Genomic DNA, 15,236 nt, shown 5'->3' with positions numbered 1-15,236 from the left:
TTCTCCTAAGTTCCTTTCTGATGCAGAGTCTTATTGATGGGAAGAGTATAATAAAGGAATGTGTACTGCATGCAACGGCAATGCTTTGTCATAATGGTATAACCATTTAATTAATTAGGAGAGTGCTCAGATGATCAAAGAAGTGGAAGTGGATAAAGTGACAGTGCTGGAAAGTAAACAAGTTGAAGCAATCAAGAAGCTCTGGGAAGACCCAGGAATTCAAGAATGCTATGACAGACGGAGGGAGTACCAGCTCTCAGATTCTGCTAAGTAGTAAGTACATGGCATAGTTACAAGGATGAGCGATACTTAATGAGGTTAAACACAGGCTCATTTATCTTGGAAAAGACCCTTAAGGTCGTTGAGTCTGACCGTTAAGCTAGCAAAGCGAAGTCCACCACTAGGCCATGTCCCTAAGTAAGTGCCAAATCTACACACCTCCAGGGATGGTGACTGAACCACTTTCCTGGGCAGCCAGTTCCAATGCTTGACAACTCCTTCCATGAAGAAGATTTTCCTAATATCCAATATAAACCTTCCCTGGTACAACTTGACCCCATTTCCTTTCATCCTAAGACTTGTCATGCAGGAGATTCAAGGCGTGGCCTCACCAGTGCCGAGTACAGGGGGACAATCCCTGCCCTGGTCCTGCTGGACACACCATGTCTGATACAGGCCAGGAGAATATTGGGCTTCTTGGTCGCCTGGGCACACTGCTGGCTCATAAAGATGAGATAGCTTCATTCTAATTTTACTAGTTATACCTGTGTCTTTTTTGGTGTGTGTATGCAACAATTTTCATGATGGAGTGATGAAACAAACTGATTTTAGCCTTTCTGAACGTACTGGAACCATCATCCTTCACGGTTCAACACAGCTGGTGCATAACTGAGTTTCCCTTGGGGGAAATAATGAAAAACAGCTGTACAAAATATGTTCACAACAAGGGAGCAGGTCAGACAGTTCAGTTACATGAAAATCTTAGGATGTAAGTAGGAACAAAGATAAGTGTCTCCCCCAAATTGCGAAGAATTTAGTTGTGAAAAAATGATTGTATCATGGCAACAGAAAATTTACATTTCTGTTGCTGCAAGGTTGAGAAGTAATAGGTTTAAATTTCAGCAAGGAATATTTAGATTAGGCATTTATGGTTAACTTTAACTCAGAATGGTTACATACAGGCAGCAATCTCCTGTGTGTCAAATGTTGCCATTCTTGACAGAAGTTTGTCTGCCTTGTTCTTAAATAATCCTGCAGTGAAGAAAGGTGCTGCTCTACTGTGGCCTCACTTTCTAAGAAATCAGCTTCAACTGAACATGTTTTATTTTAAAATTTATTCATTTTACTGTTAATTTCAATTGAGACCATCATAACAATTTGCTACGTTTCTGAAGTGGAGGGATTTTCTTATTGCTAAATCTTTTCCAAATACATGATAAAAGTAAGTCTGAATCTTTTTTATTTTGGAGTCCAAATGTGAGGGATGGTTGGAAAGCAAGAGGAGAGTACATCGACACTCTCCCTCTTCAATCAGTAGAAAAGGGGGAAGTTAGTGCTTAGGTCAAGGAAGGTATGTGCTACAACGTGTTGCGTGGCTTTTGTATGCCTTCTTAGGATTTTGGATGATCTAATGTTGCCTTCTAGTGGTGGGAAGATAAATTGCAGAGAGGAATACCAGACGTAGTTTCTTTTGTCTCTTGCTCACACACTGCTCATTTATTGAGGCACAGGAAAGTCACCCCCGAATTTAATCCCAGCCATGAAAAGCACAGGAGCCTTGTGAAGCTAAGGAGAGTAAAAAGTTAAGAATGACTGCATGGGCAGATGAGAAATTAAATGCAGCCTCTTTTATATTAAAAATACGTTAAGTTTGAAGCATTCATGTTTGCAGTGTTTGTACCAGGGGAGGTTTATACTGGATATTAGGAAAATCTTCTTCATGGAAGGAGTTGTCAATTAATACTTTTCTGAATTATCTCCAGCCACCTTTCATGTTTTGTGTAATATTACCATCACAGATAAGTGACAGGGAATAGAGTGCTGCTGGTAAACAGTATGGCTGTGACTGACATTTATATTCTTATTCAAATCTTAATTCTGATGTTTATTTTGGGGTAATAGCAAAGATTATTCAAATAAAACTCATCATTTTGGGTGTGGGGTGATTGTCTAGAAAACATTCAGGCATTGTCTGACTAGTGTTATTCTGTCTGGAATGTACATTTAGGTCTCAGTTAAAGTAAAGGGTTTTACTGTTTCATTCCAGCAACAATTGTGCTAAGTCCATGCACAGCTGAATTTCTGTTTAGCTGCTTTGTGGTAACACTTCTGTGATTGCAGGTTAGTACTTTGGTTTTGAATCTGTGTGATTAATATATCATAGTGCATTAATTTTGTTTTCGTTCTATGTTTAACCTTCCAGTTATCTTACTGACCTTGATCGTATTGCTATGCCCTCATTTGTGCCAACTCAGCAAGATATTCTTAGAGTCCGAGTGCCAACTACAGGAATTATCGAGTATCCTTTTGATTTAGAAAATATTATATTTAGGTAAGTCAAATGGTGCAGTATTCAATTATGAAAGTGGTTGCTACAGGTTTACTTCTAAGGTCCTTCAAGATTTTGCATTCAATGAGCATTGGATGCATGTCCATCCCTTTTAGTCTTCAGAGTTAATACAGTAACTTGAGCAGTGTTTCAAAACATTAATTCTGAAGTTTACATTACATCAAAAAAAAAAAAGCTTTTCAGCTCAAGGAGCCCAAGTGCTGTATATTCTGAACTATTATTTGAATTAAAAGCCTTTGATGGAGGGGTGCAGGGGAAAAATAGTTGTAATAACATGAGTGGTCATATTGGAATGTAGTTTAATTCTATTTAAAGCCAACATTTTCTGCCTCCTGACTGTAACAGTTTAGAAAAGAGAGCCATAATAGATATGCTAAAGCCCTCAAGTGATAGGGGTAGAAAAAGTTTGGGAAGTGAGTTGAAGATGTTGAGGGAAGGAGGAGGGAAGAAAGAAGTAGAGGGGCAGGACAGTAGATATTTCAATTCTTCCTGCCATATAATATTTAAAGAAAAGTGTTTAGTGGAATTGAACTTACCTATGAAGTTGAAAGCAAGTCTAAGAAGCTTAAAATTATCTTACCTGCTACTACACAAGCTATTGCAACAGATGGGGTTACTGATTTTCTAAGGGTAAAAACTGCAGAATTCACTCTGTTGTACGTATAGATGTTCTGCCACCAAACCACCCATTTCATCATGAACAAACACCTGCCTCCAGTTACAACACAGAGCCAGAATCCACTCTGATAACACATGGTCAAAACAGCTAGTGATTTTGTTGGTTTGGGGTTTTTTTCCTGGAAACTAGTATGTTCTAGGGAACAATTTGACCTGGGTATAATGTGAGAAACTTAGTTGAGTGTCTGCAAAACCATAGAACTATGATATATGGGAGCATTTTGATTGTTTTAAGTAGTGAGCTATGACTGCATGGGGGGTTTTGGAGGGGACCGAGGAAGATTTTGGAGCGTGTGGGTAAACGAAATTGAATACGCTCACATCTGCCTTTGCTAAAACTTGCCAACACAGAAGAAAAAACAGTATTATATTTTTATTAGGCCTCACGTTGACTTAAAAACTTGGGCCTGGCTAGGATAAAGTTAATATTCTTCATAGCAGATGGTATGGTGACGTGGTTTAGATTTGTAATCAAAACAGTGCTGATAACTTCACAGTGTTTTAGCTTTTACTGAGCACAGTGTAAAGGGCTTCTCTCTTTCCCCGCTCCCCGGTAAATAGGTTGGGGGGTGCACAAGAAATTGGGCGGGGACACAGACATGCAGATGAGCTGAACTAACAAGACGTATTTCACACCATATCATCCTTAGTGATAAAATTGAAAAGAGGAGGCCTTAGGGAGGTTGTCTGGCTTTTTCTCAGGAATTGATTGGCCATCAGCCTACACATGGGAGGTTGTGATAGATTTTGCATCAGTTGTTTTGTGTTCTTTATCTCTTCTTCCACTTACTTATCCTTCACTTACTGAGCATTTAATTATTTATTTTAATCCTGGCCCCAAAGTTTCCTTGTTTTCACTCTTTCTTTCCTCCCAGGGCAGGGGGTGAGTATTGAACAAGCAGCTGTGTTGTGCTTGGCTGTCTGTTGGGATTAACCCACAATAACACTAAAGAGTAATGAAAGTTATAGCACTACAGCAAGTGAATCAAATTTAGACAAAACATATAATGTTAAGATACCCACAGTTCAAGCTTATCTTAGATGGGCATCTTCTGCAGATGACATGGTTGAGTGGACATCTTGATCTGCTTGACAGTAGGGAGGCTTTGCAGAGTGATCTAGACAAACTTGATCGCTGGGCCAAGGTCAGTTCCATGAGTTTCAATGAGGCCAAATGCCAGGTCCTGCACTTCGGCCACAACAAGCCCCAGCAGTGCTACAGGCTTGGGGAGGAGTGGCTGGAGAGCTGCTTGGTCCTGAGGTTGTGGGCTGACAGCTGGCTGATCATGAGCCCGCCGTTTGCCCAGGTGGCCAAGAAGGCCAACGGCATCCTGGCCTGCATCACGATTAGTATGGCCAGTAGGACCAGGGCAGGAATTGTCCCCCTGCACTTGGCACTGGTGAGGCCACCAGCACCTTGAGTGCTGTGTCCAGTTTTGGTCCCCTCATTCCAGGAAAGACACTGTGGTGCTGGAGCGTGTCCAGTGAAGGGCAACAAAGCTGGTGAAGAGTCTCAAGAGCAGGTCTTGTGGGGAGCGGCTGAGAGATCTGGGATTGTTTAGCCTGGGGAAAAGGGGACTGAGTGGAGACTTACTGCTCTCTACATCTGCCTGAAGGGAGGTTGTAATGAGTTGGAGGTTGGTCTCTTCTCCCAGGTAACAAGTGATAGGACTAATGGCCTCAAGTTGTGGTAAGGGAAGTTTAGACTGGATATTGGGAAGAATTTCTTTACTGCAAGGGTTGTCGGGCATTGGAATGGGTTGCCCAGGGCAGTGGTGGAGTCCCCATCCCTGGAGGTATTTAAGAGTCATGTAGACATACTGCTGAGGGACATGGTTTAGTGAAGGACTTGCCAGTATTACGTTAATTATTGGACTCAATGATCTTAAAGGTCTTTTTCATTCTAGGCAATTCTGTGTGATTCTAAGGCCTTTAGATATACTTTAGAGTATCTTATGATACTGTGTTTCTGTTTAACAGGATGGTGGATGTAGGTGGCCAAAGGTCAGAAAGAAGGAAGTGGATCCATTGCTTTGAAAGTGTTACTTCCATCATTTTCTTAGTTGCTTTAAGTGAATATGATCAAGTCTTGGCAGAATGTGATAACGAGGTAAGGAGTGGGGCTCTGTGAGGTACAGAAAAAGATGTATGCTTTTTAAGAAAGACAGCATTCGCATTCCTTCATAAAAGTATTTGCCAATATTAGAATCACATTAAGAAGCTATTCAAGCAGCCCCAACATTGTATTAAATTAGGAGCCTGCCTGTAAAAGTGAACTCTATCTTAAAAGACAAAACTTGATTTTAAAATGTTTTAAATCACTTAGGCCATGGCAAATGTTTGAGCATTTGCATATCAGCAGTATCTCTGAGAAAGTCAAACTACCTCAGTCACCTGTAACTAGGTTTATGATTGTTTGTTTTTTCAGCTTCTGATGTTTTCAGAATTAAGGAAATTAAAATAATTAAAATAAAATAACTTAAAATTTACATCCTTTCCAAGGTTAGTAAGATGAGTTTTCCGATCTGTTCTACAGTGCCAGCAGCAGCAGCAACCAGATGTTGTAGGGAAGGATGCAAAAAAGAAAATAGTAGACAATTAGGGAGAAGCATATTAATGGAACTCCATTACATGTGGGAGTGGTTGCTTTACATCCCACAGTATGAGAATTCCTTCAAATGTCCTTCAAAAACACTGTTTGAACTCTAAAGTCCCAAAGTCCTTACAGATCAGTTTCTCAAGATTTGTTTGAGCTATGAAAAGCATACTCCACTTGCTGAAGTGCCACAAGAGCTGTTGTAGTTGAGATAGAGTTTTCAAAGTTCTCAGTTTCCTTTCGATGCATGAACAACTTTGGTGACTAATTTTTTTTCCTTTCACCCTCTCGAACATTTTGTTATTCTCATTTTAGATGCTAGGAAATAAATAACAAACTGACTTCCACCACAAGCTTATCTCTGGGAACTCCAAACAGCAAATTCTGAATGTGATGTTCCTTAGATGTCTCTTGAAATGGACAGACTTTATTACTGCTATACATAAGTACATATGCTCTTGTCCTTTAGCTATGTTACAATACGTTAATATCAGGTATTTGACCTCATACACCCTGCTCTGGCTCTCATTGTGAGGTCAGAAAAGTCTATGAAAGCCATAGACCAGTCTATGACTTCTCACTAACTCATACAGAATTCAAATCATTTCTTTTATAAGGGCTTTCCTTGATTTCACATGCCATCATGCCATTCATAGCAGTGATCCAAAATCCAGTGAAGAAAAGGACAGAGAACATTAAGTGTCATGATCAACTAGTACATTGCAATTGGGCTTAATAGAACTAATATTTTTTAAAAAGCTTTCAAAAAACCATCTCTGGCTGATGTGATTTTTATATGCTACTGTCTAGAGAGTGTAATTTCATATTAATTTTTGTTGTCGTAGAATCGAATGGAAGAAAGCAAGGCCTTATTTAAAACTATTATTACATATCCCTGGTTTCTGAATTCTTCAGTTATTTTGTTTTTGAATAAAAAAGATCTTCTAGAAGAGAAAATCATGTATTCTCATCTAATTAGTTACTTTCCAGAATACACAGGTAAGCATTTATCCCACAAATTATCTTAACAAACCCAAAAGTCATATTTAAACCATTAATTAGTTTTTCCTCATTAAACTGAGCACAGCAAGTGAGATTATGCAATATATTTGATATCTATGCTTTTCTACTCTATAGAAATTTAAGTTACTCAGTTTTACTGGAACTTTGTTGTTTACTTTTTTTACTGGAGCATTGCGGACAGAGTCTTGAGAGACTTCTTGCAGCCACAGCCATTCTGTTATCATTAGAGTAGCATTATTTTATTTATGTGAAGAAGCACCTGCTTCATCTTTCAACCTGAGACAAGATAAGGGGGAAATTTGGGGAATACAGCTATTAATCCAGCTCTTTATACTAGGGTATAGTTTTGCGTTCATCATTATAATGTGCTATGTGTATAAAAATCCAAAGTTAAAAAGCAACCTGAATAACTTTCCTTAATGAATGCTACTGATACTTAAAGAAGGTATCAAAAGAATGATGAAAATAATCACAGATGTATTCTGCTACTTAATACAGTATTATTACATGTATCATATTGAATCCTACAATTAATAATGAAAAGAGTTGCAATGATTTAATAGCTACAGAGAAAATATACGTCCCTCTGTTGGCCAAAGAGAATCCTGTTTACCCTGTGTGTTTTCAAAAATGTAGTTTCTCTCATGGTTTTGACATACTACAGTAATGTAGCAAACAGTTAATATATGCTGAGTAATTTCAATTGCTTAGGTTTTTTATTAAAATTACTTTGACCTGTAAGGTTTACCATTGAGGAAAGCGTACTCCACACATTTTTGAAACTGGTGCTCTAACAGCTTTTGCTCCACTAACACATGAATGAGAAAATGCCAACAAGGGAGTATGACTTTATGGTAATTTGATGTTTAAATATTAAATCAGCCATCTAAGATACTCTCCATAGGTTTCTTCCTTTACCCACAGCTCTAACTGTTCAAAACTACTGATTGTGTTTTTGACTAGGACCTAAACAAGATGTCAAAGCTGCCAGAGACTTCATTTTGAAGCTGTATCAGGATCAGAATCCAGACAAGGAGAAAGTAATCTATTCCCACTTCACTTGTGCCACAGACACAGAAAATATTCGTTTTGTCTTTGCTGCTGTAAAGGACACGATCCTGCAGTTAAACCTGAGGGAGTTCAACTTGGTTTAAGGAAAAAATGTGGCTGCAGCTTACTTAAGTGTAGCTGACTCATAACACAGCCTGTGTGAATGTAAAAAAAAAAAAGTGTCTTTTTAAATACCATTTACAGAAATGGGAGGAGAATTTATATTTACTGAAGTATGGATTCAGAGACCTTTAAAGAATGAATTTCAAAGTTTACTGTTTAAGCTATATGTTTAAGATACTGAGTTCATATTTCCCATATTAGTGTTATCTGCGAGTTACTTTTCGACAGCTGTGTGAATTAAGCTTATTTAGAAGAATGTACACAATTACATTGTTATACAGGTGGTATTTTCATAAGATATTATTATTTTTATTTAGCATTTACAACTGTAGCTTATAAAATTTCAAAGAGTGATGCCTTAAAAATGACAAGTTAGGGTTATTTTAGAGTGCTAGACATTTTTATATTCTTGTTCTGAGCAATGTTGAAAGGTAACGGCAAGCCTAACTACATTTTTTACAAGCATTTCCCAGTAGCGTTGATAGGCCAAACCTGTTATATTCTAGGAATCATTACAAAAAGATTAATTATTGGTTAATCTTGTGTATCACTGCCTTTTTGTTCAAGTGCCTTACAATAATAAAATCACTTTTACAGTTAAGGAATGACAGATTAGGATTTTGCAGACAGTCCATGGAATTTTCTCTTTTCTGAAGAGAAAAAAGCACTTCTCACACAGCAAGGCATTTAGCAAATGTTCTCAGCATTCACTACAACAGGAAATCATCCACAGCTGCCTGTGATAAACTAGGCCTTAAATTAGTCTTAGTAACAAAACTGCTTTTTGCACTTTGCATTTTCCTGTTGTTGAGTTTTACGGGTAGTTTTGCATGGATTAGAGTCAGTAAAGCCTCTCTTCTCCACTGAAGATGCCAGCACTAATAGCTCAGTCCGTTCACCTTCTCTGGATCAAAAATTCTCAGATAAAATAATAAAGACATTAAGGCAACCTTGAAAACACTTTTGACCTATGAAAAAATTATGGTAGTTGCTGGCATTTGTACAGCTAACCTGATAACACTGGTAAGAAGAGTGTTTTATTAGAACAGCCTGTTATTAGCAGTAATTCAGCCCAGAAGGGATGCTGAGGTTCTCTTGTGTTTAAGAATATTAAAGTTCCATTTTTCCAAGTAGAAATATTATAGCAATAGTTTTTACTAGCAGCATAAGACAGCAACTTCTTTGCGGTACAGGAAAAAATCAAATTATATCGATTTTTCAGCATGAGAAGTGCTTCTTTGTGTTCAGCCAGGCTGACAGTTCTCGCAGTTCATTCCTGTAAAAGCACACCCTGACCTTTCACTGCCCATAAAAAAAATTTTCTGTTTCACATATTGAACAGCACAGTTCGCTTTTGTCCAGCAGTACAAAAAAAGCAGGGAGCTGGCTTTGGTTGCTTAGGAGAAAAGAGCCTGTAACGTTTGATTCATCTGTTCTTTCTTCCGTGTTGAACAACACTAGAAGCAGATGCTTGCTTTTAACGCTGCTTTAATGTTTTTCTGTGAGGGAAAGACACTGACCTACACATTGTGCCCACACGAGTGAATGTCAGGAATTCACACCAAGGGAACAGCATAGCACGCCCTGGGATGAGGTACAGAGTGCGGTGCCACTTGCTGAACAAGAAGTGGCCGAGGGGGAGTGACAGAAAGCAAGACGTAAAACAGCACATCTCTGCGTGTGTCATCCACATCCCCAGAACGTCATCTCTGCCCTCCCTCAGAACTACTGGTATCATGATGAGTCCTCAGAACTGCTGTCCTGAACTAATCACTGTTGCTCAAGAAAGTAAGTCAGAAGTATTTCTTCTAACAAAATCTGTAGCTACTGGAGTTTTACATTACTTAAGAACTTCCAGTCACATGAAGAGAAGAAAATACTTTTTTTTCCAGGGCAGCAGGTTGGAGGGAGGGAACTGTATGAAATGCCCAAATGCTTGAACTGCTTGATTGAGCCCTTCTGGGAACTTCTAGAAAAAGTCTGTTTAAACTCTTAGTGGTTTCATATCCTGAGTCAAGATTTGCTGTCTATGTGAAGAGCATATTGGCACCAGGAGTCAGGGAGCCTGGCTTTGCCAGAGGACAAGCTCTGCAGACTGTGAGACAACTACCGTTTCACAGGACCCACTGGTACAGGAACGCTTCTCTTTCAAACTTCACAACCAATCCTTGAAAACATTCAACAGGGTAGTTACCAAGACAAACTTCCACACATAGTTCTTGATCTATTTGATGCAACAGGAAATGAAAACCCACAAATGTAAAAAACCAGACATTCAGCAAAATGGTATCTCCATTACCCTCTCTGCCCGTTTTGCCTATTAGTGCCCTTCCTCATCATGCCTGTCCTTGCAAACACATTCATTTCAGCCTTTGATGCACTAGTCCAGAGATGATGGGTTAATAGAAATTAGTGGCATGGACATTCTTTTACTACATACAAGAGGAGACTTAAAAGCCAATTCACTCCTCCTTTACCATTTTAGAAGAATATTTAGAACCGGTATTACAGATTTGCCCTGAAAAAGAATCAAAACCTCTTTATAAAAATGCTGTGTCTGCTGTAAAGATTTTAGATCCTTAGATCCCCCTTGCATTCACAAAACCAAGATACTGGTTACATTTCTTAAGTCAAATAACAAAGCTAAGGCTCTTAGGTAGTGTATATATGTATTTGCATATACTGCCCAGAAATTTCATAATTAAATTTACCTGTAAGAACAGTAATAGGCAAATCTTGACTGAATAATAGAGTCAGTTATAGGTGGGGAAAAAAAGGTGTTGGCTATCTGCTGATTTGTTCAGTTTTAGACAGAATAGCATAAGGCACCCGAGAATTGAATAATAAAACAATGACAATTTGCATTTCAAGAGAAGGTGATGATAAACACAAATGTTTTCTGTGCAAAAATGTGAAATACTTAGCAAAATTTTTATCTGCATAAAGAAAGAAGTATTGTGATATACCTGAAAACCAAATCTGTCAGAACACTTTACATTATATCTGAGACAATTATAAATACACAATGCATATTAGCATTCACCAACAGTTCCCTGTTCTTTTGAAACAGTCTCAATTCCTTAAAAATACATGAAAAAAAGCGCCCAAACTGTAAACTTTCTGCAGTATTGTATTAATTGCCATAACAACCTGCACAGCGAGACAAGACAGCTCCTTCACCCATTCTGATTTCAGTAACACATTTTATTTAGTTACACATTCCTTGGCAGCAGTTACAAATGGGTCAATGTAGGAAGAGAAACATCTCAACCAACACCTCAGGAATTAATTGTTAAGAACTTTAGCCACCAATATTCTTAGTTCCTGGGAGGTAAATGTTTCACTGGTACTTGTTGCTTCTTCAGTTTTTGCTGCTTTAAGAAAGACCAGTCATGGCAGCTGGAGAGGGATCAACTAGGAGAGCTTATTGCTAGAAAAATGTAGCATGGAATTGTGTGATTTGCTGAAGAAACACTGTGCACTCTTACCTTGTGATTCCCAAGCACTGAAGTCTTTAGGTAGTTCTTTTCTGGAATTCAGATGTGCTCAGTAAGGAAAATGTGCTCAAAATGTTGCCCAAGGAGGAAAAAAAAAATCTTTTGAATAGCTTTGTGGTATAGTCTCAGGAAATATATATAAATCTATTTAAATATCATACGGATATGGTGCTATTTGCAAACAAGCCACAAGATTTAGCAATTCCCTGTGATGTGTTTACTTACTGTTTTACATCAACAGAATAACTAGAAGCTTAGGGTTTGCAGTTCAATTTCAAAAATATGCTATAAGTATTAAATTTCAACTACCATTACGTAGTAATATTAATCTTTTATTAACACATGCTTGGTATTTGTTATTTGCAGACAGATGCCTAAAAATAACACAGAAGGAACAAAACACCTTAGTGATTTGTTAGACATTGGAGTGTATTTTGTGAAGTGCTGAAGATAATAAATAGATAATGGCATACATAAAATAATTTTTTTGGGGGGTGAAACGAGGATTTCATAAGAATCTGGTTAGCTGGCAACATCATCTGTTTTTCCAGTGTGGCAACAAAAAAAATAGATTAAAGTGAGCTTATATATCTTAAATCCAGTTATTAAAAACTTGTCCTTACAATAAGCCAGAGTAAAATCTGTGTTCGGCTTTCACTGAGATGGCTGCCACAGAAGCCTGACCTTGTGTTCTCAGAGAGAGTTTGATTTAATCTGTCAATTTCTAAGAAATTCTGAGTAATGGTATTACCTGTTCATTAAAGCAGTGTGTAAAGAAAATAAATAACAATCATATGCAAGTCCAATAAAATTGAATTTCACTTTATTCAAGGTGAAGAAGAGGTCAGGGTGGGGAGGAGTTCAGAAACAGAGCGAGACATACCATGCAAAGCCATGCAGCTGAACAAAAAGAGGTAAACAGACTTGCAAGTGTTTTTGCAGTGTGTTTAGCTATCATCTTTGATTCTATGTTTGGTTTGTCACTGAATTCTTAAAGGTAATCCCAACCCTTAAGCTACTACTGAGAACTCACACGACATTTCTCAAAGGTATTAAGTTTTGGTAACAGTCATTTAGAAGAGAAACTGTTCTTCAGAACTTCAGTATAGGCCATGGTATATTTTTAAACAGCACAGTGGGCAGACCTAAATGCCTACATATTAATTTTTATTGAGATCCCCTTGTCTAGTTGCATATACATTTTTAATAAAAATTAATAGATCTATTCTGCCTTCTAGTTAAAAAAAGTAACATATTGCAATAAGGAATGAGGCACGGCAGAGTGGACAACCCAAACAACTTGCAGTAATCCAAAAAACTACACAATGGCCCTAGTCTGAATACCTTGCTCTTCACCCCAGGCTGATGTATCACTAAAACAGAGAGAACTGGTACCTGCCAAGAAACCGAAATTCGTTCAGGACTGTATGATAAATTTTAAGGGGAAAAAAACCCCCAAAGACAAAAGATAGAATTTACTGACTAGAAAAAGGGAACTACAGAAGATCACGTTGTCATTACAAATGGAGATGAGGGAGGTAGGGGAAAGGTCCTGTGTTGAGTTTTGAACACTTCAGGTGTTCTTATGTTAAGGCTTCTAGTTACCACAGAAGATCAAAATATTTTGTAATCTCTAGGAAGAATGCAGTTTGGGGGGAATTGTTATGCTTTCCAGAACATGATCTTAACCGCAGACATGCACATTTAAAATAAATCCTTTGATATTAACAGGTAAATTGCTCAAATATTACTGAAAAGCCAGATTTGAGAATCAGGAGTTTGTTGGCAAAATTAAGAAAGTTAAGAACTGGAGGTATTAATTGAAACAGAGGCTCTGTGAAGAGCTAATACTTAGAGCAGAGTAAATTGAAAAGCTACACAAACGGGACTGTGCAGAGTACTTGCAAGAGGTACTAGAAGTGAAAGTTGCAGCAGATCATCAGTAAATACTGGGGACAGGAAGAGAAAGTAGGAGGCAACACAGTAATCAAGAATCAAGATCATGCTGAGGCTATTAATTTAACTATTATGCCTAAGATGAAAAAACAAAAACAACCCACAAACAAACAAACCAAAACACAAACTAAAAGCAGATACAGAATACAGATACAGAAAATACGGATACAGAATGGTACTCATTTGACCTAATAACACTACTTATCTAAGGCAAAGTATTCTATTAGTTTGGCATGATTATAACCTGAGTTAAGACTCTTGTTACGTGCTTGGTGTACAAACAAGTGGAGTAACACAGTCATTGTCATAGTTCGGAATTTTCTTAAAACTTCTTGATTCAACTTACGATTTATGGGAAAAATCAGAAGATCACATGTATTTCATAACCCACTAAATGGTTACTCAACACCAAAGGCAAGGCTTACAGTAAACTAAAGAACTGCAGTTGCAGGTTAGCATGCTAGATGTTTTAGATTTTACAGTAATACAACAATTTGGTTATCTCAAGCACCACCAGCAATTTCAGAATTCTATTCCATAGCTATAAATATTTCAAACAATAGTTTGGAAATAATATTTTGGGAGCAGGTACTTAACATATGTACCAGATATTCTGGAGAGTTTAATATATGAACTTACGGAAACATTCACATAACGCTGTACTGGTTCGTGTACTTTTTATATCAACTGTGGTAAATAGCTATTCACAATACTATGACATCTAAAAAGTAAGCAGAATTGCACACATTCAAGCTCTTCCTATTAAAGTTCTGCTATTGAGATAAGAAATAAAAAAGTTTCATTGGGTGACAAAAGTGGATAAAAGCAACAGTGAACTATTATATTTATTATTTAATATAAATCTGACTTTATTAGTCACTTGCTTAGCACACAATACTGTGTAAACCAAGGCATTTATTTTTTAGTGTGCAACAGTGCACTTATAACCCCATAAACTCCTTCTTGATTTGCAAGACTGTTAATAACTTTTATTTATAACAATAGTCTTTAACTAATATTTTAGTGTAGAGAGATATTAATTCTCCCCCATTATACATTTTTGTAAATGGTTGTATTTTCTGTCAATATTGATACAGATGCTTCAACATTTCTTTTAGTAGCATATAAAAAAAGTTTACACTAAAAGTGATATTGTATTGTAAATTCATTGTGACCTGGTCCATTCATTTACAAGAAGAAAATATTGTTAACTAAGCAGCCACTCCTGTGATCATCCATCTAAATGAGACTTCTCTGGTCAGTGGCCTCTTTCTTAGGACTTGAGTTGTAAGACTAGTGATTATTAACATTTCCTGTGAATTTCAACACAGTCTCAAGTCATATGAAAACTAAGTACTGATTTTAAGAATCAAATAAAGACTGCAAGATTTGATCTGAATAGATATCATAGGAACTATTCCAGAGTTCAATTTAAATATCATATGTAAGGGTAAACCAGATTTATTTTACATTGTATTTATAAAAAATGAAATCTGGAATCCTTGCATAAAAAAAACACAAGCAAAACAAGGTAAAATTTGGCAGAATTTTTTTGATCACTAGATTGTTTCTTTTTTTAACAACATCATCTGTTTTGTGATATAGACATAGACTGTTGTAACCATAATAAACAATTTCATAAATCATTCTCCCATTTTTTTTACTCCTGATATTCAAATAGTTCTGCTTGTTAAAGAGGAATTAAAAGGTAGCTGTTTTTTGTATCTTGGTGCTTCTCCATTCG

General features: G+C 37.2%; 1 protein-coding gene across 2 annotated transcripts in view; it reads left to right on the top strand.

Annotated features, from left to right (window-relative positions):
• The window catches only part of GNA14 (guanine nucleotide binding protein (G protein), alpha 14), a 42,499-nt gene extending 34,479 nt beyond the window's left edge, over positions 1–8,020 (top strand). Inside the window, exons 2-6 of one of the 2 annotated variants that reach the window (XM_009864749.1) lie at positions 119–273; positions 2,423–2,551; positions 5,228–5,357; positions 6,689–6,842; positions 7,830–8,020. In XM_009864749.1, coding sequence (XP_009863051.1) covers positions 119–273; positions 2,423–2,551; positions 5,228–5,357; positions 6,689–6,842; positions 7,830–8,020 — 759 coding nt within the window. The remainder of the gene's footprint in view (positions 1–118; positions 274–2,422; positions 2,552–5,227; positions 5,358–6,688; positions 6,843–7,829) is intronic. The other variant, XM_009864742.1, reaches the window with a different exon arrangement.
• Positions 8,021–15,236: the final 7,216 nt, after the last annotated feature.

This window comes from Apaloderma vittatum, unplaced genomic scaffold (genome assembly GCF_000703405.1).
Source record: "Apaloderma vittatum isolate BGI_N311 unplaced genomic scaffold, ASM70340v1 scaffold1750, whole genome shotgun sequence".
NCBI lineage: Eukaryota > Metazoa > Chordata > Aves > Trogoniformes > Trogonidae > Apaloderma > Apaloderma vittatum.
Note: the sequence above shows the minus strand (reverse complement) of the source record. Positions and strands in the feature narration are given on the sequence as shown.